This window comes from Arachis ipaensis, chromosome B3 (assembly GCF_059453495.1).
Source record: "Arachis ipaensis isolate K30076 ecotype BB chromosome B3, ASM5945349v1, whole genome shotgun sequence".
In the NCBI taxonomy this organism is placed as follows: domain Eukaryota; kingdom Viridiplantae; phylum Streptophyta; class Magnoliopsida; order Fabales; family Fabaceae; genus Arachis; species Arachis ipaensis.
In genome coordinates, this window is record NC_142438.1 from 129,868,364 (window position 1) to 129,895,393 (window position 27,030).

The 27,030-nt window shown below is 34.1% G+C and overlaps 3 protein-coding genes across 3 annotated transcripts; 2 read left to right on the forward strand and 1 right to left on the reverse strand.

The window, feature by feature from the left end:
• The first annotated feature begins 2,344 nt into the window (after window positions 1–2,344).
• Window positions 2,345–5,170, forward strand: LOC107634651 (2,3-bisphosphoglycerate-dependent phosphoglycerate mutase 1-like). The gene is made up of 9 exons (XM_016338079.3): window positions 2,345–2,413; window positions 2,527–2,741; window positions 2,847–3,082; window positions 3,174–3,292; window positions 3,389–3,545; window positions 3,675–3,776; window positions 3,889–4,008; window positions 4,441–4,508; window positions 4,598–5,170. Exons 2-8 carry the CDS (start codon window positions 2,531–2,533, stop codon window positions 4,483–4,485), a joined length of 990 nt encoding a protein of 329 aa, XP_016193565.1. The 5' UTR covers window positions 2,345–2,413; window positions 2,527–2,530; the 3' UTR covers window positions 4,486–4,508; window positions 4,598–5,170.
• A 1,498-nt stretch (window positions 5,171–6,668) lies between these two features.
• BST1 (DNAse I-like superfamily protein) lies at window positions 6,669–10,238 on the forward strand. Its single transcript, XM_016337276.3, has 10 exons — window positions 6,669–6,921; window positions 7,012–7,114; window positions 7,201–7,275; window positions 8,296–8,383; window positions 8,482–8,586; window positions 8,692–9,235; window positions 9,339–9,532; window positions 9,607–9,715; window positions 9,802–9,950; window positions 10,022–10,238. Exons 1-10 carry the CDS (start codon window positions 6,757–6,759, stop codon window positions 10,236–10,238), a joined length of 1,749 nt encoding a protein of 582 aa, XP_016192762.1. The 5' UTR covers window positions 6,669–6,756.
• Window positions 10,239–10,353: 115 nt separating this feature from the next.
• Window positions 10,354–11,908, reverse strand: LOC107633669 (putative ETHYLENE INSENSITIVE 3-like 4 protein). Its single transcript, XM_016337275.3, has one exon. It carries the CDS (start codon window positions 11,906–11,908, stop codon window positions 10,547–10,549), a length of 1,362 nt encoding a protein of 453 aa, XP_016192761.2. The 3' UTR covers window positions 10,354–10,546.
• Between the last annotated feature and the right edge of the window lie 15,122 nt (window positions 11,909–27,030).

The window sequence follows — 27,030 nt, forward strand, 5'->3', positions numbered from 1 at the left end:
TCCCTGCAAGACCATATCCAAACTTGAAAACAAGGACCAACATAAAATATACTAGAAGCAAAGCAGAAAGCCCATCTAAAAGCAGTTTCTCAGAGGAATAATATATATATAGAGTTATTAAAATTTTTCTTTTTTCTTCACAAACACAGTGCTTTATCTGTGATAACTCAAAACTCCAGGAACAAAAAATTATGAGGGGCATCCAGCAGTTATTGCCAAGTGGTGGACTACTGGAAAGAAATAGATAGAAGCTACAGACCCAAATTACCGTGAATTGTAAGTTGAACAAGCATCAAAATATAGCCAAAAGTGCCTCTTCCAAGAACAATGTGCCTAACAAAAAGCAATTTAATCTTTATAGTAGCTACAACATATAAATCAAATGCAAAGCATCACATAGGCATTCAATCAAACATGTGGTGTGCAATGCAGAAATTCCACATAATCAAGCAATTTTCAGCGGCATTCAATCCATAACAGCCATAATCCAACACTTGCAACTTAACAAAGATCTAATAAACTAATCCTAACCTATCTTAACCGCTTAAATCCACTAACAACATGCAAATTCTAACTAACTAACTAATTAAAGAAAATACACTGGAAAGCAGAGCAAAGAGAGAACCTGAGGTGATGACTAGGGTTCTTGAAGCAGAGAAAGGGGAAAAGAATGCAGTGGTACTATGTTATTGCCGCTGCTGGAGGTGCAGTGACAATGACACCAAAGAGGAGGAGCTGGGCTGAGCTCCGAGTTGGAAAGGGAGAAGACGAAAACTTGAACAAAAACTACTAGAAACTAGAAGTATAACATTGCATGATACAACAATAGCATGGCAATTAGGCAACGAAAAAAACTCAGCTAAATTAATAACAGCAGCAGAATTAATACTACCAACAGCATTCAGCATTAAGCAAGAAAAATTATCCTTCAGCAACAAACAACACTTGATTTGATTTCCATTTTTAGCATTCAGCAACAATCGTTACAAAACAGTAACAAGTAATCCCTAATCACACTAAACCTGAAATCAATAAAGCTAAACAAAAATTTCAATAATGATTTGATTTCTATTTTTAGCAGCATCAAGAAAATTTCAACAAAAACTTCAGGAATTTAAAAAAGAGCAACAGCACAAAATCAATTATTTGATTTTCCATTAACCCATTCACATTTTCACATTCAAAAATCAACAACACGGCATAAAAGGAAGAGAAGAACCGAAGAAGTGAAGGCAGTGCCGCTAACCTTCGACGGCGACATGGACGGCGCCCGGCGAGACGACAGCGAGTGGCGACATAGCGGCGAGTGGCGACACAGCGGCGAGCTGCTCCAAGTTCGAGAGAATCCAGGGAGGACGGGGACAGGGGGAAGGAGGACGCCGAACTACGAGAGAGGAAGCAGAGGCGCCGACAGCACGGACAGCGGCGGCACCGCAGCGGAACCGTTGCAGGGAGAACTTAGGTTTTGGTGGGGTGAGTTTGGAAGGTGCTATGGGTTCAGAGTTCAAGGGATAGTGATATGGATTCACGAATCGGGGGTGGGGTGGGTGCTAGGGGGAATGGGTGGGTGTTTGGGGGAAGGGGTGGGTTTGGAAAGTTGACCGGACCATTTTTCACACCGGTTTTTGGTTGAATCGGTTAGATTGGTCGGTCTGGTTGGTTTTCAGAATATTAATTATTAATTATTGTTATAAAAGATCGGTTTTATTTTGGTTAGTTAAAAAATTTTAAAAAAAATTGGTTCACTTAAAACGTCCAATAATATAACAACATGTAGGCGTCTTTACAAAAAGATATTTTCTGCAACTTTATGGAAGCATTCTCCAAACACACAATCCTTAAATGATTTATATATTATTAGAAATAAGAGATTCATGTTTTAAAAATGAGTCTAAGAAAATTAGGTAATATTAAAATCTTTTATTTTATTTAAATAAAAAAAGTAAAAAACCTTTTTTATATGTATGTAATATTTTTGTCTTTTTAAATAGTAATATATTGATTCAAAAATATTTTATTTTTTCTAACAATACTCGGAATAAACACACAAAAATTTAGTTTCTAAAACCGTTTAGTGAATATATATTAATTTTTTTATATTTTTAATTTTTTCGACCGTTTTTCTATCGTAATATTTTTTAAATTATTTTATTTGGTATAAACTTTTTGTTCACATCATAATTTACCCATTTGTAAAATGATGTAAAAAAGTGACATCAAAATGCAAACTATACAAAATAAAAAATGAATTAAAATTTATATATAAATATATTAAAACTGATTTGATTTGATGATTAATTTTTAATGTTTTATAGTCTCCGAATGAATTAGTTGAATGAATTCGTCTGTTTTTACATTTCAGCATTGCTCTTCTCCAAATTGGAGCTTGCGTCCGATCTTCGGCCCCAGCCTTGTCAGTACTCAGTATCTTGATTTCTCTTTCTCTACATTTATTGTTGTGGATTTACGATGTATAGTTAACAGTAATTAACATGCTTAAATTGATTTGAATTTAACGATCCCAAGATTCATGGCCGCTACTTTTCTAAACCACCCTTGGGGGCTTCAAGGTTCCTGCTGCATTCCCTCTTCTAGAATGTTCGCGTCTTCCTCTCTCCGATTCCCCTCCTCCTCTCTTTCATGGCACCGCCACAAGGTTCGTGGATCATCATCCTTTTCTGACGACCCCGCCGCATTCATCTCTGATGCTATTATCAGTTCTCACCGTCACGAATCACCTAGTAAGCATTCTTGAATTCTTGATTTTCTTATATCATGCAACAGAGGTATAATGCATTGCTTCGTAATATGTATCATTTGATTTTGATTTTGATTGTGTGGGATAGGTGAGAGTGAGAGTGAGAGTACTTTGATATTGATTCGTCATGGTGAATCCTTGTGGAACGAAAAGAACTTGTTCACTGGGTGCTGTGATGTGCCTTTAACAAGGAAGGGTGTGGAGGAAGCTATTGAAGCTGGTAAGAGGATCAGCTATATACCCATAGATATTATTTTCACTTCTGTCTTGATTCGAGCCAAGATGACCGCCATGCTTTCAATGACTCAGCACCACCAGAAGAAGGTGTTAACATAAATTACTTATTATTCTTCTTAAAATACTATTGGAATTTGGAACCTGGATTTCTTAATCAAATCAAATGTTTACTCTTCAGGTTCCAATAATCATCCATAATGAGAGTGAACAGGCAACTGCTTGGACTCGAATTTACAGTGAAAAAACTACAAAGCAGTCTATTCCAGTTATAACAGCTTGGCAGTTGAATGAAAGAATGTATGCAGAATTGCAGTTATTAATCTTTTTTATTTATCGCTTGTTTCCATACATACTAAGAGGATGGATGTGTCATTCCTTATGCTACTTCTATAGGTATGGGGAGTTACAGGGCCTTAACAAGCAGGAAACTGCCGAAAGATATGGGAAGGAGAAAGTGCACGAGTGGCGTCGCAGTTTTGATATTCCTCCTCCAAAGGGTGAGAGCTTGGAAATGTGTTCAGAGAGAGCTGTTGCCTATTTTAAAGATTTTGTAAGGGTGTCAATTTCTGCTGTCGTGTCAAAGTAAAATATTGGTTTCTATGACTTTGATATGTTTCTGGGAAATAAAACATTTTAATTTTCCATGAGAGCTGCTGATATTCAGAACCATGCATTGTAGATTGAACCCCACCTAAAATCTGGAAGGCATGTGATGGTTGCTGCTCATGGAAACTCATTGAGGTCTATTATAATGTACCTTGAAAAATTAACCTCTCAAGAGGTATCATACCTCAAGTTGCAACTATCTTATTTCTGTAATACTAATTTCTTTGTTTGAAATAATATAGGAATCATAGGATTAATTTCATCTTCACTTCTTCATGGCTAAACAGGTCATGAATTTAGAACTGTCAACAGGGGTACCATTGCTTTACATATACAAAGAGGGGAAGTTTATCAGTAGAGGCAGTCCTGTGGGGACTACAGAAGTTGGTGTTTATGCATATACTCAGGTATGATCACTTACCCTAATAATTAAATTGTTATTTACTTATTTACTATGATATCTATATGATGTATGCTATCGGGTCTTATGTCTTAGTTTGTCAGATCCCTCAATTTCTTCCATCGATTGACTTCATTTCTAGTTTTACTATAGTCTTCTAGAAAACCAAACAAGCTCTTTTACATGGTTTTCAATGTGCTTGTGTGCCATTATTGTCAAAGGAATGACCAACGATAGTTTTTTATTTGTTCTGTCTTTACATAAGTGATGGTATAGATGAGAGATATTCTTGCTATCTCAATCTCTTTTTCTTTGACTACTTTTGAGTTCTCTTTCTTATTTTATGGTGTCAGAATGTCCTGATTCACTTGCTATATCAATCTCTTTTGAACTGATATGCTATAATAGACCTGCTGTATGCTGCTGTTTGTGTCTACAGGGGTTAGCTGATTACAGACAGCAGTTTGATGAAATGTCACATTGATCCTTCATCACTTGAAAGTTCTGGTATGTAGTCTCATGCAAATTTCTCCAGTAAAATATCTAGTATTCCATACAGTCACTGATAATGAGTGTGCTCATATATATATTTGCAGGTATAGTTTTGTATGTTAACTTTTGGTGGGTGGCTTCATATTTTAGTTTCTAACAGTGGCGTTCTACACAATTAATCATCTTATGGCAGACCATTAGAAGAACTGGAAAATTATAGGAAGAAATTGATGAACCCCATGATAATTTAAAATCTGTGAAACTGAAACTTGGAAGCTGAATTCTTTTCTGCACTGCAGTAGTGCAGTCTTAACTCTAAAATGACTCTGGTTGGAGAGTGAGAGAGAGAGATAGTGAACAACTGGAAGTTGGTAATATAGCAATAGAATTTGAATGTGTCTGCCTGGAAGTGACTCATAGTTGCCATGTTTTAAGATTTTGAATCTAAGGTTTTTTATTGAAAACATTGTCAAACTAGGCAAAATATTTCTTAGAGCGGTATGGCTTGTGCCAGTTATAACTTGTGAGAGTGATTTTGCATTTGTTGCCACTTATCATCAAGTGGTCAAATTGCATTCTCCCGTTGGATTGTGCGGCCTTCGTCTTGTTCTTGTCTTCTAATCGATTTACTGTTTGAAGAAAACAACAAACAGGTTACAGGAATTCCTTAGTTGTATTATTATTGAGCTTAATATATATCTCTGACTTCATTTACAGAAAATAAAAGGGACTGAATGCATACTTTTTTACTCTCTGTATGTTCACTTTTAAATATTTATTTGATTTGAATTAACAAAAATGATTAAAATGTGGTGGAGTTATATAAAAAAAATTACATAATTATCTTTAGATTAGGACAATAATAATAATTCTCTTTTTAATTGCTTTATTCATTTATTCGCTTTTATCATTTATTTCATGTTGATTAGAGTACCAATAATAACGAGCATGATTGAAAAAATTAGTAATTAATTTGCTACGGGAACACTTTCTTTTCTTTTTTTTCTTGAAAAAGCAAAATTCTAGAAGTGGACAACAAATGAAGAAACAAAAAGTATTTAATTAAGTTTTGAAAGGCAACAACCCATTAGCTAACGACATACTTTTAAATGGAACTCAGGTAACGGCATACTTTTAAATGGAACTCAGGTTTGTGACAGCTGGGAAAAACCGTGAGAAACAAAAAAAAAGAGTTTTGAAAGACAAAATAAATAAAAGAATTGATTACATTCTTTTCTTAAGATTTTAGTAGATTGATTGCGACAACTTTTTATTTATTTGGAATTTAGATACGTCTTTTAAAAAAAGCACTTTTATTAAAAAAATAAATTATTTACTTTCTTAAAAAACTGACAATACCTTGCTTTTATAAAAAAGTAAATACAAAAGATATTTTTAATACTTGAAAATTCTTTTTAAAAAGTCTAATCAAATATAAAATAATTTTTGTCTATTAAAAAAAATCTTTTTTAAAAAAATTATAAATACTTTTTTAATAGTCAATTCAAAGTAATTCAAACGGACCATTAAATATTTTGGAAGAGTTTCCTTAGACATTTTGTGATTTGAATTTCATCTTGCAATACTTAGCCTGACATTACGTTATAATGTGGAGTGTATCTTCTAGATGTTTGTTTCAATTGATGTTGTCATGTGTGAATTTTTATTGCTTAATATCTTTTCTAGCATGTTTTTTATGAGAAAAAATTAATCAGAGAATTGATTTTCCATCAAATGTTCTAATTCCAATTCCATAAGTTCAGAGAAAAATAAAATAAAAAAAATAGAAAAAGAGAAATAGAGATATACTAATAATTATGTAATGATTTGTAATTAATTGAGTCATTATTATTATTATTATTAAAACAAAGAATTCAGTATATACCCCCATTCTATAATAGAAACAAGTAAATAACAATATTTGGGTGTGGAAAATGGAAGCATGTGTAATATTTGGTATATTTGTGAGTTGTTTATGGCCTCATCAGGGAAGAGCATAACCTGTTATGGGTATGAGGCCTCATCGTTAAGTTGTCCGAAAGTTGTGCAGCCAAAATCTGAGCCATTTGAAAACGGAAAACAGCAACATCCTAAACACATACAAAAATACGAGTGTGAAAGTTGTTGCAGGAGGCTCGTAGATGATGAGTTAGTTACATCGCGATCAATCTGGTGCATGTTAGCAGGGTGGAGGACTCAATATCATATATAATAATATAATCTTATAATGCATGCATGTTCCAAAACCCGAAGTAGCCAGTGAATGTCGTATTTTTACGCTGCTTGTTCCAATTCTACTTGTACCATTTCAAATGATAATAATTCTAAAATGACCAAAGCCAGCGATCCTTCCATCAGCCCTATCAGGCAAATCTCTGCAGCCTCTTCTCCCGATGTTACTACCAACAAGAATGACAAGAAAAAGAGGGTTCGTTCTACATATATTCCTGCATTATGCCTTCCTTCATTTCTTATAATTTCTTATCTTCATTTATTTTATTGTTTTATTTGGTTCAAGTCTCTCTTTCCCAAGATTTTCGGTTCAAAGAGAACTGGGAGAGGCTCAGACGATGATGCTTTCACCAAGCCACATGAGGAAGGAGATCAAGGAGTTACTCTCGGTAATTTCTTTTTCACTTTTCTTTTTCTCTTTTTTGTCATCGTTGCTTTAATTTTTCTTTCATGAATGTTCTTTTCGTGTCCAAAGATTTGGAGAAGAAGATTGAATTCGGAAGAAAATCTTTCATGGAAGTATCTCCCTTCATGAGAAAAAGCTTCTCAGGTATGCATATATATTAATGTTGCATGCACTTAATTTGTAGCATAAAAAATTTTTTTACATTCCCTGAAACTCTTTTTATATATTCAAATTTTGTGGCTTGAATTTACATTGAGAAACTTTTGGGACAATGCTACGTTCTGGATCATCCAACTCGTATATAGTCCCAAGTACTTGGCAAGATATTTGTAGCTTACCTAACAAAAAAAGAATATTGGCTATTAGGAAGAATATTTTGTGATCAAGGGGGAAAAGGAAATCTTTTATTTGTTGTTTAGATATTTTTTTTCCGGCAACAATAGGGCAATAGCTAATAAAGAGTAAATAATCAAATTCATCTCTCAAAGATTATTTTTTTTTAAATTAATTCTCAAAATTTTTTTTAATCAAATTCGTCCTTCAGATATTTTCAATTAGTTACGGTAATCCTTTTACATTTTCGTTGTTGATTACTCAAAATTTATTAATGTAGCACGTTAAGTGACACTATATTGATCATAGTATACTCATAGCTGTCCTAATTGACGATTAACATGCTAAGTTTATGCAATTAGATCAAATTAATTTCAAATTGAGTAAAACTTTGAGACATTGAAATTCTTCAAATTAGAATTGATTTGATCTAATTTTATAAATTTATCATGTTAGCACTTAATTAGTATTGTCAAATGCCTATTATAGTAGTCACAAAAAAAGATGTCTATTGTAGTGTCACTTAAAGTGTCACATCTACAAATTTTGATACCATGAACACCAAAAGTGAGAGAGAGACTAATGTGGCTAACTTAAAATATTTGGAGGACAAATTTGATCAAAAGGAATTTTTTAAAAACCAATTTAGAGAATAAATAATCTTTCAAATACGAATTTTACTATTTACTCCGCTAATAAAACCCCATATATAGTTGCCAACTGTGTTAGGCATCATGGTTAGAAAGAGTGTCTCCGTACACTCATTGCAATTATGATTAGTCAAGATAATGGGAATAAAGCATGACCTTAGTTACTTATATGTGCTGACAGAAAGGGAGACTAGCCCAGGAATCGAAGGCCTAAATTTGTCTACTTTTGAACGACCTATGGGTCCAGAAACTGAAAGACAGAGTTTTAGGTTTGGTATTTTTCTTCGCCTATTGTAGTGAGATTAGAAGCTCGTGTTAGTAAGACATCTGTTTATAATAAATTAATAATAACTGGGAATGCATGTAGGATATTTGTTGCAACTTGGAATGTAGGAGGAAAGTCGCCAAACTATGATCTGAACCTTCAAGATTTCTTGCTGGTGGAGGGCTCTGCAGATGTATATGTATTGGGGTGAGTTTACAGTTACATCATGCTTGGTGGCAAGGCAAGAAACTAATAAGTAAAACTTTGAATTGAGTTCGCTGACATATGTGATTGTGTCTGTGTTTGATTAAGATTTCAAGAAATAGTTCCTCTTAGCGCTGGGAATGTATTGGTAATTGAAGACAATGAACCGGCAGCAAAGTGGTTAACATTGATAAGTCAGGCACTAAACAGGCCAAGAAACGAGCACAATGATTCGTATGATTCGAACCTGAAGAACTCGAGGGAGTTGAAGGGGCCTACAAGTCTGAACTTTTTTCAGAAGTCGTCACTGAAAGTTGTGAGTAAGAGCTTCAGGGCAGAGGGTAGCTGCCTCCTTAAGGCATGTAATTGTCCAGTGGAATCTCCAATCAGCAGAGACAGAAGGAGGGGGAGAAAGTTTAGTGACCCTGTTAGTAAGATAGATAATGAGATTCATGGTGAGACTAGCATGGAAGAGTTGCTCTCCATTGCAGAGATACCAATGAATTCCCAAAACAAGTACTCCCTTATATCAAGTAAGCAAATGGTTGGCATTTTTCTTACTGTATGGGCTAAAAACGAGTTGGTACCTCATATTGGCCATCTTAGAATAGATACTATTGGAAGAGGAATCATGGGTTGCCTAGGTAACAAGGTACATATGTATGCAAATTCATAATCATAATTAATCATATTGAGTTTTCCAAAACTAATAAATAAATAATAGTAGTGCATGTGAAATGATAATTGGTTTGCAGGGGTGTATATCAATGAGCATGACAATACACCAAACAAGCTTTTGTTTCATCTGTAGTCACTTGGCTTCTGGGGAGAAAGAAGGTGATGAGATAAAGAGGAATGCCGATGTAGCTGAGATCCTCAAAGGGATACAGTTCCCTAGGATTTGCAAGAACCCTTGTGCTAAAGCCCCTGAAAAGATTGTTGACCATGAGTAAGTAGTATTTCTATTATTATACTAATTTTTTAGTTGTAAATTCTCCTGTTTAATATCTGCATCTTCTGCAGACGAATAATATGGCTAGGTGATTTGAACTATCGGGTGGCTTTGAGTTATGAGGAAACAAGGACCCTCTTGGAGGATAATGACTGGGACACATTGTTAGAGAAAGATCAAGTGAGTATAGTATATATGCTTCCTAGTCCTCGCATAACATTATTATTACTTTTGATTCTACTGACTTGTATACATGTTTTCCTCAGTTGAACATGGAAAGAGAGGCAGGAAGGGTGTTCAATGGATTCCAAGAGGGAAGGATCGTATTTGCACCAACTTACAAGTATTCTCAAAATTCAGATTCCTATGCCGGAGAGACGGTCAAATCCAAGAGAAAACGCAGAACTCCAGCATGGTACTACTATAAATATTGATATTGAATGAAGAAATCCATTCCGATAACCACTTATGTTGAATAATTTTCAGGTGTGATAGAATACTATGGCGTGGTAAAGGCATTGAACAACTATCATATATACGAGGAGAGTCAAGGTTCTCTGACCACAGGCCTGTTTGTGCTATCTTCTCTGTGGATGTGGAAGTTAGAAATAGAAACAACAGGTTCAGGAAGGGTTACTCCTACGCTCACCCAAGACTTGAATTCGAAGACGTAATACCTCAAAGACATAGTTTCTATGATTAATTCAATCTAATATCAAACTTGTATATTTTCTTAGGAACTATAGAACAACGATATTTCATTTCAAAATTATTCTTTAATTCATTACTTCTCTCTTTCTCCAATGTGTTTATATATAACAGTAAAGCAGAACAAGAAAGCAATACAATCATGTTATGCAAACAAACCATATAACTTTTTTATACTTTCTTCCGATTATATTAATTACTAGATCGATAAGAATATACAGTACAATTATAATTAGTGGGTACGCCATAAGTCCCAGACTGAGGTTGATTCGAGCTCTTGTGTGATCTGTTGCGGTGGTGGATTTAGATTAAGTTCAAGGCTTCAAGCATGTTATTCTTGTTATCTCCTCCTGCTTCCAAGTGGAGTTCTGATGATGCATGCAATCCAAGATCTTCGTGAATGCCAGCATTCAAACTGAAGAGTCCATAGTCTTGTGGTATGGTGGCACCCGCTGCAGTCTCAGCCAACTCATAGGCAACAAGATCTTCGTTCCCAAAATGATTATTATCATCATGGTACCATGCTAGGTCCATGTTCATCAAATCATCCAATAATTTGGTGTCATCATCAAGAACATGGGGTTGTTCCGTGCGGTAGGCACATAGGGACTCATGGTTCATCCTTGAGTTCTTGTCCGGGAACCCCATGCACAACTCACTCTGCGGACACTCAGCGTTTTGACATGCATACATCTGCTTACTATTGTTATCGTCAATATCAGCACCACCATCATCGAAATCAAACACACTACTCTTCCTCTTGGAGGTTTCAGTGGATGATGGGGATGGTGGAGTGATTTGTGAGAGGGATTGTTGGTGGTTGACAACCTTGGACCACGTGGCAGTGTCTTTGGCAGTCATCTTGGCTTGCAGGGTCTTGGAGTGAGCCACCAAGCTTCTAAGCTTATCGAGATCAGGAGACATGTGCTTGATGACGGCAGCCAAGACGGAAACCTTCCATGCCTTCTTGAGGTCATGGGGCTTCCTATAAGGGGGCGGGCCTTGTTGCTGGGCCAGAAGGCCCTGCTCACCCCACCATAGCTCGTTGCCTTTGGGCCACCACGGAGGAGCCAGCCCTCTGTCAAGAGGGTACCTTCTCTGCGGTGGCACACAGTGCTGCATCAACGCGGAGAGGAGAGAACCCAGGGTAGTATCCTGGAGTTCATTCAAGAGATGCATGGAGGAACTTGCATACAAGTCACCATTTTCGTGATCCAGTAATCCTGATGGAAGGTACTTGGAGATGGCGAGGGGAGCGCTCTGATCAAACTTAACTTGGTCCTTCCACCATTCGCGGAGGCTCTCAGAGGAGCCAGTGATGGGCTTTCCCTTCTCAGTGACGATGCCGTAGACGAAGCCCTGACCGTTGCAGACTTGCATGATCTTGACCATGTACTTGAGGATGGAGTCCTGAGCACGTGCCATCTTCTTCCTCCTCGAGGCTTCTTCTTGGTCATCGTGCTTAGGACGCTTTTCCTTCAGCTTCTGGAGCAGCATGCGGTCCTTCCACATGCGCTTCTTCAGCTCTTCGTAGTCCACGCCCTCTACGTCCATTTCTTCTTCGTGTATCTGCACCATGCTAGTTTGGTAGGTAGAAGAGATGAGAGAAAGAGATGGAATAATGTGGTTAAAGTAAGAGAGGGTTATATATATAGATACGTGCATGAGAAGCTAAGGTAGTGGGAATGGCGGTGATGGAAGTAGAATGGCTGGTGCGTTAAGGAAATGAAGAAATTAGAGAAGCTTAGGAAATTCAACCAATAAATACGACAAGAGATTAGAACGAAACAAGACAAGAGAGTGTGTGAAGTGGGAGATTGACGACGAAATCATGTAGCGCCTGACGCGTGTGCACCGTGTGAACCTGTATACTATATATCTTAAGACTTAATAAAGAACAAAGTGGAACTCCCCAGTGACTATTTTGTATTATTGTCATGTTGATGAGTTGTGGAGCCTGTGGCTGTGGGCATGGAGGAGACGGAGAATTAATTAATATTGCATGTGTGTTGCCAACGACGTCATCATCAGCGTGCACCATCCACTGGCTCTTAGCACTCTCGACTGGTCCTTTGTGTTTCACATAACGCCCATCTAGAAATTTCCTGAGCTTAGACAAACTCCAAGTGAAGTTCTCCCAATATTTTAAGGAGATGGCTGGATGGATATTATAATTAAATTAAACCTTGATTTTTTTGGTCAACCCTTTCTGGGAAAATGGTCTTGGCGGTGTTACGCTTCTTTTTTTTTTTTTTCAAGTTAAAAGTGAGTTTTGAATTTGAGACTGATTTTTAAAAGAGAATTGAAAGATTATATTATTTCAGTTATAGTTCATTGAAGAGTGTTATGAAAACTTATTTATACGAGAAATTTTTGCAAATCAAAACTCAAGGACTTGAAAACATGATCTGGATTTATGTGCAGTTATGGTAGTCTATTCTGTTGTTTACTACAGATATAAAGTATACAGGACAGGGAGTTTCTATCTTTATCGACTTGCAAAATAAATATGAGAGAATAACTGCTTAGCCTGGTTGCTACCACAATGATGTGAAAAGGATTGCATAATAACAGTGTTAAGGTATATTAAAAAAAGGTAATGCATGTTAGGGAGATAAAAAAAAGTTTTATATATTAATTATTGTAATAATTAATAAATATTAAATAAAATAAATTTTGATTATTTTTTATTAATATTTTTTAGTTATTAAATATTTTTTATTAAAAAATAAGAAGAAAAGAAAGAAGGCTGTGATTATGGTCGCTTTGCAATTCATTTACACTCTTCTTTATTGAATATTGATATATCCTTTTGGAGAAAAAGGTTATGACCGGTCATAATACAGTCATAACGAAATAATTACATGTTAAAGTATACAAATCTTCATTTATCAATATCTGTACTCGGCGCATGCAAATTTGGAGTCTTTTAAATTTGTTTTCTTAACTTTGCGTTCTTTTCGCAGGAGGAAGGACAGAAAAGACAAAAGCTTACAAGACATTTGATTCTATTTCTAATTGTGAAGGTTTATTAATGTCTTAAAAAAAGGAAGTTAAATCTATAACTTTCTTTGTTATAACTCAAATGAGATAATCTTCTCATACTTATTTTGAGATTGCAAATTTGAGTTTTTCTATTTTTGGTTAAAAAAAATTTATAACTTTTTTTTTTAATTTGTTTACTTTAACTTTAAATTAAATTTAAAATTTATTAACTATTGAGTATGTCAAGTTAATATTTTAGGAGATAATTTTATTTTATCTCTTTATAATTGATCAGACATTAAGCAAATTCTTTACTTTTAGTTACTGTAATTTCTGTGAAATAGATAAAGTAGGAGACACTTTTATTTTATCTAATTTTAATAAAAAAAATAGAAAAAAAATAGAAAAGAGAGAATGATACAACCATGTATCCTATTTCAGTCACCATGTGCAATGTGACCTACATCCAATTTCCATTACAATAATGGTAAAATTTTTATTATCTTTTACAAATGTTACAATCACTAATTTTTTAGAATTCTATTCAATCCTATCTGGGACAAACAAACCAAACTTTTACCCAAGCTTAATTTAGCTAGGTTCACTCTTAAACTTTCATCCATTAAGTGTTTATCCAACTTAGTAAGAAAATCTTTTAAGATCATGAATAAAAAACAGAAATACATACAAAAGAGTTTGACATAATTTTTTGGCTTTTTCAAGATAACTTTCTTTACCTTTTCTTTCAATGACTTTTACTGATACCTCACTAATTACCTTTTTTCATTGAAAAGAAATAACAAAAGATGAATACTGAAAAATAAAAAATTTAATATGAAACCATAAAGGAGAAAAAGATTAAACTCAAAAGCTATGAGAACCCAAACAGTGTGCTCACTCTCCTTATTTCAATTTTTGACCGTTTACTCTTTCTAAAAAAAGAGTAAAGCTTCCAAAACTTGAACTAAGTTAAACACCTTTGGCTTGTTCTTCTTCCCCAAATATCAGAGCAGCAACGCAAAGAAGAGATGGGACAGCAGTAGTGATTAGAGTTGGCATGCATCGAGTGATTAGAGTTGGCATGCATCGTTACCTAGCTGCTTCTCTTTTTTTCTTTTTCATTTGGCTTTAAGGATTTGAGTCATTCATCAATTCTTTAGCTCCAAATTTTGTTTTTGACCTTTGATTTGTAGTAGTGATTCATAACCTCCATTTTTTCCATCTTATTCGAATAATGCATGCAGGAAAAAGACATCTTCAAAAGCTACAATAGAAGCATAAAGATAAAAATGTTGTTCTACCTTTGATTTGGTATTTACTTTTGTTGCCATAACCTCTAACTTTTTTTTCTTTTTTTTTTTTTTTTGTTGCTTGATTTTGTTAAACACCTTTTTTCTTTTACTTGAGCACCGAGTCGAGAATTTCTTTTTTCTTGAGTAATTTCTCTTTCTTCCTCAATTTAGGAATTAATAACATAGGTTGTAGACTGAAGAGAGAACGGAGTTCGGTTGCTTATTTTGGGCCAAAAGAAAAAATGTTGCTTTAATTTATGATTAGCAACAATATTCTTGGGCTACCAAATAATGAAATGAATACTTTTAATTTTAGGTCTGTTTTATTTTTAGGTTTGTTTTGAGCAATATTTTTATGCACAATGAACACACACATAAAAAATAATTTTAGACTTTCAACCGAAGACTATAATGTTAGTCATCATCAAATTATTATCTTTATTTTTTTAAACTCAATAATCTCTCCCTTAATGACAAATATTATAAATTAAAATGAATTGTAATTAAAAGAAATAAGAAGAGTTTAATAGTTCTTCCCTTTGATAATTCAATCTTTAAGTTGATCTCCCCTTTTCTTTTTTTCGATTAGTTCTCCTTGTTTGTATGTTTTTCGATCCTGAAATTACTGTTAAATAGCCATCTATGTGTAAAAATTATAACCAATGGTTATAATTAATTTTAATCAAACTACTTCATCAAATTCAAACATCATAGTGCCAAACAGTCAGCACCATTCAAAAAATCAGTACCAATTAGCCAAACATCATTCTAACATTCATTCAATTCATTAATTATGAACAAAAAAGGTTAAAAATTTAAAATTTATAATTTTGATAATTATCGGTAAAAATTTAATTTAAAAAATAAATATGAGTGCGAAAATATAATTAATTATAGAAAAACGCATATCGACGTTAAAAATTTGTTGTACCGGTTTAAATCTGTCTGGTACTATATTTGAGAAAACTAAAACTGTAAAAACAATAAGAAAAATATTTAGAATGAAAATCTGAACACTTATCTTAAAGATTTTGGCCCTAAGTTTGGCCAATGAGCTAAAATCACAACGGGCTCTCATTTGGGCCAAGCCCATGACTTAAAACCCCTGTCACTTAGCGAATTCAGCTCATTCACCCTCTCATTTGAGAGAGAGAGAGAGAAATGAAGAAGAGAGAGAAGAGAGGAGAAGAGCCCTAAGTTACTATTCATATCACACTTTAAATCCACATAACTCACAAACTGTATCTCCGATCGAAGACCTCTTTGTGGCCATGCGACCACCTTGTTGTCCTGTTCGATTCTATACCATTTTTGTGGTAAGTACTCCCAAGAACCTTGAACTATTTTTGAAATTCCTCTCAAATTCATGTTTTGGGTATGTGGTGTTGAGATTTTTGGGTGTGTAGTTAGATTCTATCCAAATTTCGAATGGGATAAGGTAAGGTGACATTTGCTTTCTTTAAACCCCCATTTTATGTAAACTCTAAGTTGAGAATTCGGTAAATTTGGATTTAATAAAGTTGCTCGAGTGCTTGTCTTGGATTGATAGAGGAAAAAGATTCAAGGGCTTATGTTCGGGTTGAGTTAATTGTTGTGAAATTAGAGATTGATTTGTTTGTGGAGCACTTGGTTGAGGATTGGGTCCATTTCGGTGAGAAAATTTAAAGGTTAAAAACTGCCATCAATAAGGTACGTGTTTTGATTTCGGGTAGACATTAGGTAAGGTTATGTGAAAATTTAGGTTAAACGTCCCTAGGATAGTTTTGAATGGAATTAATTGTTGTTGTAAATTATTGATGGATTGGTGTGAATGATTGATGATTGATTATGTGATGTGGTATGGATTTTGAAAAATGAGCTTTGATGAGTTATATATATGAGTATGATTGAATTGGATATAGAATTGTGAATTAATCGTCTATAATGGCTATTGGTAAGAAAAAATGGGCTGAAGGCCTTATTTGGGTGAGATACACCCTTTTGGTAAATGACAAGTCTTAATGGAGGTGTTGAAAATGGTTGAATTATTATGGTTGTTTGAAATGGAATTGACATGAATTGGGAATGATAATTGATTAGAAATTGATGGATTGGGCCTTAGATGGCTAGGATACGATTGAAAGTTGAATATTGAGCATAAAGGGTGCCTAGAAAATGGGTTTATGTTGATTTTGAAAATGGTAAGTTTAAAAACATGTGAAAAATGACATTATGCAGAATTGGTGTAAAAATAGATTTTTGACCAATTTTAATGGGGCATAACTTGGCGCTTGGAGTTTGGATTTGGGTAAAACTTATCCTAAATCAAAGATGATGATGAGAGCTTTAAAATCGTCTAAGAATGGAGAAAAATAGAATTTTGTAACAAGTTATGGGCGTTTGAAAAATGGTGTAAAAAACTGAAATTGTAGAGTTTATAGAAAATCAGCGAATTTGGCATGTGTGCGCGTGCACAAGGGTGTGCGTGCGTACTACTAAGAGCGAGTGTTCAAGCTCGTGCGTATGCACGAGGGTGTGCATACACACCCCAAGAGAATTTTACAAGCTATGGGTGCGGACAGGAGTGTGCGTACGTACACAACGAGAAATGCCTTCAGATATGTGCATGCGCACAGAGGTGTACAGGTGCACACATCCTGTTTTATTGAATAGAAAGGCTTATGAAAGTAATTAAAGTCAATGATTATAACTAATTGTGATATGAAAGACTGAATTGGCATAGACGGTGGTCTAATCCTGCTTGCGTGTTTGAAATTGATAACGATTATTGATTGGTAAGGACGGTGATTTCATTCCGCTTGCGTATTAATTTGGCACCCACACCGGGTAAGGACGGAGGTTCTATTCCGCTTGTTCCGTAGTTGCGGTGTGATGTGGGGATGGCGGTTTTATTCCGCCCCACTTTCTCTCGGATGAAAGGTGAGGCGGCACTCTCCATTGTTTGGCACGGTTTATACCTCCAGGAGAAGGTGAGACGACACTCTCCGCTGAGATAATGGTACCATGAGCTCATGGCCAATAAGACATGCATGCATCATGTGCATCTATTTGAAATTGTTTTAGTGTGCATATTGTATTTGGTTTGCCTATTTGAATATCCTATTAATTGCTAATTGTATTACTTGCTATACTCACTTTCTAATTGTGTTTGAATTGCATTGATTACTAATTGTGTTTGTCTCTACTAAATTGGATACTGAATACTGAACAACTGTAATATTGGAAATCAAAGATGTTGAGAGGTGTTGAAAAGAGCTAAGATTTAGTATATAAACCCTGTTTGGATTAGAAAGAACCCTAGGCTTAAACTTTGTGAGTTTGGAGATCAAGATTGCCTAGCGGGTTCATGTAGTTTTACGTAGTCTCTCTTTGGAACTATTACCCTACTGAAAACCTTCGGATTCTCACCCGTTGTGATAATTTCTGTTTTACAGATATAGGACGTAACGCACCTCGGTGAGTGTATAAGATTCCTTTGGCAAAGCAAAAAAGACATCTTTTGGAGTTTATTTTGTTTTATGTAGTATCTTTTCTTTGCTTTTGGATATTGTTTTGTAGATTTCTCTTAGAGGTTTTATGTTGGAGAAATAGGATGTATTTTTTATACTTTTATTTTGTAATATTTTAGCCGGCATTTTCTTTACAGGTTGAGACTAGTACTTATATATCTATTCCGAATCTTATATATGTGTCTTTTGTTTCTGTATTCGATGCTTCTTATCTTTAACACTTTGTGTGTGATAATGGTCATCGTTTTGTTTATCCTTTCTTCACGGGCTCCTAGTTATATTATTATCTTTTGAATACTATGTATGTATATTTTGCTTTTACGTGTCGTAATGTCTCACCACATCTAATTTACGACTATAGCATAAGGTTTTGTGTGGTAGGGTGTTACATTTTACATACTTTTTCTTTTATTATCAAGGAGGTGAAGTATTCCCTGCACAAAATCTGTTAGGCACAAAGAAATATTGCAATTCAAAGTTAAACAAATTACAAGTCACTATTATAGTCGTCCGGTTAAAGTAAAGAGTATCAAATGAGTATAACATAATCATCAAAAATAGTTTTAATCATTGACAACAGAGACAAAAAGCTAAACATCAGATCCCTCATCCTCGGTTTCCAAGATTTTTTCTTCTTCTTGATCAGAAAATATTGGTTCATTTTCCAAAGAATCAATATACTTCAGAAGTACTTCAACTCGGCTTTGAGATTTTTTTAAGGAATTTTAATTTTGAATGGCCAGTTTCCTAGCTTGTTTGCTCGAATTGATTAAATGCTTGGTTAGATTCACAATTCTTGTAAAACATCTTTCACAATGCGATTGACCAAGTACTTGTTGGAGGAGGATGTACCGACAGCCGAAGGTGGATGGATACTTTCATCCTCTTCTTCTTTCATGAATGTGTCTCTCGCAGCTTTAGTCCATTTTTTCTTAGTTTGTTTTACTGCACCACTGCCTTTAAGATAAGAAGTTCTATTCTCTTCGGTCTTATTAGTTAAATCAACACCAAAATATTCAAAAAAAATAGGTTAAAAACATGTCATATGATAAGAAAATATTTTTATCACTGCGAATACAGTCATACATACGACGCATGATCAAGTATGCAAAAGAAATTTATGCTTTGTTGAGAATGGCAAAGAGAACTAAGGTGTCGCAGAGAGTAACCCTTTGATAGGAACTACTTTGAGGCAAGAGAATGTGGGTGATGATTCGGTGCAACTGGGCTCTAACAAGACATAGAGACTGATGGTTAGAAGTGACACCATCCATGAGAAAAATATTCATACATATATTGGCCAAAACATCTTTATGTGAAATGTCCAAATCATTATCCCACTTACCAGAGGTGTAAGCAGTTACACGTATGCCATAGTAATCTAGGACTTCACTAATGGAGTCTTTGTTCAAATAAATTTCATGGTCCTTAACATATGAATAAACAGATTCTTCATGATAGTACATGTTTGCATAAAAATCTCAAACCAACTCAGGGTAAACTGGTTTTCGAATATTGAAAAGATTTTTTCAGTCCAAATAAACAATATTTTCAACAAAGTTTAAACCCTTTTTTAGCCAGAGCTTTTAAATCAGCCAAATAAGTTGAACATAAGGGACGATTAGAAACTAATAGCCCTGTGAAATTCGAAGTTCATGCTAGAGGAGAAACAAAATGAATCAAAATGAGAATGTGAAAAATTATCAAAATGAGATTTAAACTCAACAGGATCAGGGTTGTATGGTTCTTTTGCAGATTAAAGAAAGGGTAGATGGTTACCTTTGGTTATTCGGTTTGAGGGAGCTTTGGGAGCGGAACGTTCTTGTGGATGAGATTAGGAGTGAGGAGGTAGAGACATGAGTGGTTCTTCCTCGATCATAGGCTTTTTTTTCTTGGCCACATTTTTCCCAAAGGCACCAGCTTCTAGAGGTGCCGTTGAAAGGCGACGAGAAGTAGTTTTTGTTTGAGCCATATTCTCGGGAATGGGAGATGAATGTGAAGAAGAGTGTGAGTAAATGTGTATATGGGTGTGTACTTGACCTTTTGGAGGAGGGTTTTGAGGAGGATGGTTTGCCAAAGAAATTCTGTGAGTAGCCACCTTCTTTCTCATTATAATGAACCCTAAAGAATGAAGTTTGTGAAAATGATAAGAAGTTAGATGAGGAAGATGAGCAGTTTTCAGTAACTACAATAAATGCTTATTCACAAAATGGCCTTTCAAAATATTTGAAAAAGTATTTAAAAAATATTTTAATAAATATTTGGAAGTAAACAAGTGAAAAGACAAGTCAAAAAATATCTTTGAGAATCTAAACTTGATTTAATTTGGTAGAAAAATATAAAAATAAATATTTAGGATTTATGATTAAAAAAAAAAGATGAAGCTCATTTCATAGACTAGATCATTCTTTTGGGCCTATTGGTAATTTTTAAGAAAACATAAGGAACCATAAAAAAAAATTCAACTTTGACCCTTATTAATAAAAAAGATAACATTCAGCATTGATCAAGAAAACCTAGAAGGATTCATCATTTGACCAGTTTTATCTCATGTCGACCTGAAAGGTAAAAATATGCAGAGAACATCATCAAAATATTCAAAGATTCAGCATAAAAATTTTTTAAAGTTGTTCTCAACTTGCAAAATCTATCTTCAGATAGTGGTTTAATATATAAGTAAGTTGGTCATCATATCTTACAAACTGAATATCAATGTTTTCCTTTTGAACATGTCCTCTGATAGAGTGAAATCTTACTTCAATGTGTTTGGTTCTAGAATGCAGAATAGAATTTTTGGAAATATTTATTGCACACATTAAGGAAATACTATTGACTTACAATTTGTAATATATAAGTTAGTTTTTCCGCCACAACAATTGTGAACAACATGAAAATGCAGTTATGTATTCAGCCTCACGTAGCCTTGTTTTTTGCTGAACCACACATTTAGTGACTGCCCAAGAAAGTAATAGATTCCGGATATGTTCCTTCGGTCTATTTGGTCACAACAAAATTTGCATCGCAATAACCCATTATACCAAACTTATCAGATTTAAGATACCATAAGCCAAAATCAGAGGTGCCATTTATGTATCTAATAAACTTTTTAACAACTGAAAGATGAGATTTTTTTAGGTGTGATTGGAATCTAGAACAAACTTCAATACTTTGAACTATATCCAGTCTAGAGAAAGTGAGGTACAAGAGAGATCCGATCATTCCCTTAAACCTAGTCTCACCCACACCTTTGCCATTATCATCCTTTTTAAGTTTAGAGTTTAGATGCTTTGATGTGCTCATTGGCTTAACATTTTCTAAACCAAATTTCTTAACCAACTCTTTGACATATTTACCTTGATACATAAAAATGCCACTAGAAGTTTGTTTGATTTAGAGTCTAAGAAAGAATATGAGTTCTCCCATCAAACTCGCTAGTAATTAAAGTGCTAAAATTAGCACACAAGATTTTATTTGCCAAACCAAATACAATATCATCCACATAAATTTGAACTAGAATAAAATGATTATTAGATTCTTTAATAAAGAGAGCTCTATCCGTAGTACATCTTTGAGAGCTATTTTTCAATAAGAAAGAGCTAAGTCTCTCATACCAAACTCTAGGAGCTTGTCTCAAACCATAAAGAGCTTTTGAAAGTTTAAAAACATGGTTTGAAAAATTTTTGTTTTCAAAATTGGGAGGTTAAGCCATGTATCCCTCTCTATCAATAATACCATTTAAAAAAGGCACATTTGACATCTATTTGAAAAAGTTTGAACCCTTGGTGTGCAGCATAAGCAAGTAACAACTTTATTGCTTCCATTTTTGCAACCAGAGCAAATGACTTGTTAAAGTCAATTCCCTCTTTTTGATCATATCCTTGAGCTACGAGTCTTGCTTTGTTTCTTGCTATGCTACTATCTTTTTCCAACTTGTTTCGAAAGATCCACTTTGTTTCCGTCACCTTTTTTCCATTGAAGCTTGGCACTAGTATCCGCACTTCGTTTTTCTCAAATTGAATCGGCTCCTCTTCCATTGCTTTGACCCATGATGGATCTTCAAGAGGTTTCTTCATAGTTTATGGTTCGATTTACAAACAAAGGCAAGATTGTTTTGTTCCATCCTCTTTCTATTTGAGGATCTAGTGTTGACACCTTAAGACATATCTCCAATAATAAACTCTTGTGGATAATTTTTCAAGAATTTCTATTCTCTTGGTTTGAAAGATGTAGGAGCAGATTCAGTCTAGTTTAGTTCAAGATTGTTGAGACTTCCAAAAGTTTCTGCAGTGTTAGGAGATAAAACAAGTTTGTCTCCTGCAGTTTGGTCTACAGTATCAGAATCAGGGATTTCTTGCATGGATTCTAATTTGTCTTGAACTTGGGCTCCACTTAGATTCTGTTCAGCTTGATTTCCTGTATCATTATCCTCTACGACACTTAAAACTGAGTTAGAATCACAGAAAGTAACATGTATGGTATCTTCAATGGTCATATATTCTTTAAGGTATACTCTATAAGCCTTGTTAGTGGTTGAGTATCCCACAAAAGTACATTCATATGACTTTGGATCAAATTTTTTAACATTGTCTTTTGTATTCAAAATAAAGCATTTACATTCAAAGACGTGAAAGTATTTAAGATTTGGAGGAGTTCCTTTCCATATCTCGTAGAAGGTTTTCTTAAAAAACTTTCTGATGATGGTTCTATTTAAAATATAGCAAGTTGTATTTACAGCTTCAGCCCAAAGGAATTTGGGTACATCACTTTTACAAAGCATGGCTTGAGCCATTTTTTGAAGACTTCTATTTTTCTCTTTTCTACAACATCATTTTGTTGAGGTATTTTAGGACAAGAGAAATTGTGTGATATACCTAATTCATCACAAAATAATTCAAAATCTTGATTTTAAAATTCTTTTCCGTATAGAAGCAATTTTCAAATCCTTTTCATTTTGAATCTTTTTGCATAAAACAATGAAAGTTGAAAAAGTATCATTCTTGTGAGCTAGGAAGAGAACCCAACCGAATCTAGTATAGTTATAAACTCCGAGTAATTAACAAATAATTAATCAATAAATTAATTATTATTAAAAAAATTATAAAATTAAAGTTTATAATTTGAAGAAGTAAAAATGTTTAAAATACGAATTTTAACACTAATTTTAAAGATTTTGGTCCAAAACCGGGCCAACGAACCGGACTGGTTAAACCGAGTCTATATTGGGCCTAAGACCCAACATATATAAAGAGAACTCAGCCACTCCTCCCTCTCATAAAACAAATTCATACTGAGATCGAGGGAGAAGAGCCAAGAATCCTAACCCTCAAATCACCCAAATTTCATTCTCATGTAACTTTCAATCTGGAACTCCGATTGATGAGCCGTTAGCGGCCATGCATTTACCTCGGAATTCTCTTCAAAGCCATCTAAACAAAGTGGTAAGGAATTGACAATTTCTCACCTATATTTTCTCTCTTCAATTTCGAAAATGTTGGGTTCATGAGTATTGAGATTTTGTGTTTTGATGATGTTAGGTGTGCTCTAGTGGTGAGAAATTATTAGGTTTTGTCCTAAATCATCTGTGGAACGATAAGAAACCTCTGAACGCTTGTAAATTATTGAAATTGGTGAATCTTATGTTGATTATAGTAAAATTGTATGTTATTAGATTGAATTGTGTGAGTTAGAATCAAAGTGGTGGATGTTGGATGCTTGAATTGAGCCTTGGAAGATAGGAATTCTTTTGGTAAGGAATTGGAGACTTGGAGCTTGTGTGGAAGAGGTTTTTGAGATGTTTTTGGCTTAAGGAGGAATCGGCTAAGGTATGGTTTTGGTTTCTCATAATTAATATATAATGTTACGTGAAAACTTAGGCTAGTTGACTACAGGATAAGTTGAATTATGTAAATAGTGCATGTTTAGTGGATATAGGAAATAATTGTTGAGTTTGATGTAAATTGTAGTTGGAAATTATTGAGTGGTATTGTTAAATTTATATGTTGAGGCGATTATGGTGTGGTTGGTGTTGAATTGACATGAATTGGTTGTTTTGTTTGAGTAGACATGGTATGTATATAATGAGAAATGTTGATGATTGATGAGAAATCATGAATGAAATTGTTGAATAGAATGAAGGTTTTGGATGTTAGCATGTTGTGAAATGAGTGGAGAGTATATGAATATGTTTTGAACACATTTGGTATTTTTATAGTTATGAAACTTTGGTTTAAAATTGAGGAGTTTGGAAAAATTAGAGGTTTTGTAAACTTTAGTAAAAATTAATTTTCAACCAACTTTGGCGAGCCATAACTTGACTTCCAGACCTCTAAATTTTGTACAACTTATCTTGAATGAAAATTGGGTCCGTGAAGTTTATGACGTTCAAAGAACGAACAAAAAATTATTTTTAACGAAAAAGTTATGCGCGTCGAAAGTTTGGTATGAAAAAATAGTTTTCTGCAATTTAACAGCTTTTTAAAAAGAAATGACATTCATGTGTACACGGAGGGCATGCGTATGCGAGAATGTAAAATTTTGAATGCGTGCATATGCAGCATTGTTTATACATACGCGAACCAAGGCCTTTGCTCCAGATACCCACGTACGCAAGGGTGGTTCACGTACGCAACTTTGGCAAATTTTTTACCCATGCGTACGCAGGTGGCATGCGTACGCATGGCCACCCTCTTTTGAAAAAGTTTCATTTTTGAGATTTAACCTATTCTCTAACTTTCCAAATCTCTTTAACACCTGTTTAGGGTCCGTTAGCGAGTTTTTAAGCTATGGAACAAGGGTGAACATGTTGAGTAAGTTAAGTAGACATTGAGAAGGAATTTCGAAGTGGATAACTAAGTTAATGAGGTATTGATAACACTGAATGAGAAGTAATTAATAAAGATGATGATAATAATGATGAATTGCAATTGAATGAGATGATGATGAATGAGTTTGATTAGGATACGATAAGAATGATTATGATAATGAAAGATGACGATGATTGATGATGAATATGTCTATGAATTCTCTTTGGTTGCAAATGGTGACAGGGTACATATTCTAATGGTGACAAGGCACGTATTCACTCTAATAGTGATAGACCACATATTCTCTCTAATGGTGACAGGACACTCTCCCTCTAACGATCAGCCGATGTACTGAGATGATTGTACACAATAGAGAGACAATATCCGGGTAGCTACCGGACATGTTGGGTTTGGCTATATAACCGACAAATGAGACTCATCAGCCCTAGGACAGGCATACATCATATGCATTTATATGTTTTGCTTGAGTGTACATTGTTTTGGCTTGCCTATCTGCTTAACTATACTTATTTGCTACTTGCTCTACTTGTTGTATCTGTGTTTTCTTTGTTTGAATTGTATATGTATGTATCTGAGAGATCCCTCATATGGTGGTGGCATGATGAGGGTTGTTCCACTCAGTGATTAGGAGGTTAAAGAGACAAAAGGTGAAGAATTAGATTAGTATCGGAATTCCTTAGATAGAGTACCGAATTTCTGATTTAGTATAATCTTTAAGTTAAAATCAGAGTGCCAGAGTTCTAGGAATGCCTCTAATTTTTTCGCGACCTTATATATTATCTATGTGGATGCCTTAACTATACTGAGAACTAATTCCCATTCCATATATATTCTGCTATTTTTTTTAGATGCAGGTCGAGAGGCACCTCACTGAGTATTCTGGAGACTCTTTGGAAGCAAAGAACTCTTTTGGGACTTGGTGTTTTGTATTATGTTTATTTATATGTGTGTAAATAGATTCTCCGCCCTGTATTTTTGTGTAAGTCCCTCCTAGAGGTTGACAATGGAGAAATAGGTGTTTATATTGTAGTTTGAGTTATGTTTATATATATATATATAGTTATACTCTGGCCGGCCTTAGCTTTACAGGTCAAGTCCGGACGAGTGTGATGCGATTTTCTGTTTTGACTTTGTTTAGCTTCTTCTTCAAGGCTCCTAGTTATAATTTCTTTAATTTAAACTATATTTATATACGTGTTTTCTATTTTAGAGGTCATAATACCTCACCACCTCTTCTTTACGACTTAAGCATAAGGCTCTGTGTGATAGAATATTATAATATTCATCAACCATAACTAAGCCATAGTGTTTACCTCCTAGGCTTTGAGTTCTAGTAAGACTAAAAAGATTAATGTGTAGCAACTCCAAAGGTCTTTTAGTTGAAACATCTTGGATTTGAAAGAACTTTTAGTTTGTTTACCCATTTGACAAGTATCACAAGTAATGTCTTTTCGAGTTGAATTTTAGGAAGACCTCTAACTAAGTTCCTTTTGACAAGTTTAGAGATTTTGAAACATGCTAGCATGTCCCAAACAGGCTTGCAATATTATTTGTGTATAAATATATATGTGATTTAATTTATTTTTAATATATATTTATATTCTAACATATATTTTATACTAGTAATTGATTTTGATGGCTGATTTTGGTGTACAAGTAGCATTACTCTATTCTATATTATCATTCATCACATAAAGAATGGTGTCAAATGAAATAGAAACAAATGAATTAAATATGTATTAAATATTAAGTTGGAATTATTATATAAATATAAAGAAATAATCTAAATATTGGATGAATATAGTTTATTAATATATAGAAGGTATAATCTCAATAGTTGATTTTTTTTATATAACAACAAATTTAGTTACTTATTTTATTTTTTTATTAGTTAAAATGTGTTTTTAAATATTTATTTTTTGTAATATAATTAAATATCAATATAATAAAAAGAGATTAATTTCTCATTCCATATAACATGTATAAAATTTTTTATTCATAAATTAAAAAATTAAATGATGAACAGTCCGACTTCACGCAAAAAACACACTGTAATTTTAAAGGACACGATCTTTGCATGTGTTCTAAAATACTATAGCACAAATATTGTTATAATACACGATCCAAAATATTGTTATAACAACCTTCATTCCCACTTCGTTGAACGACTAGTTCTC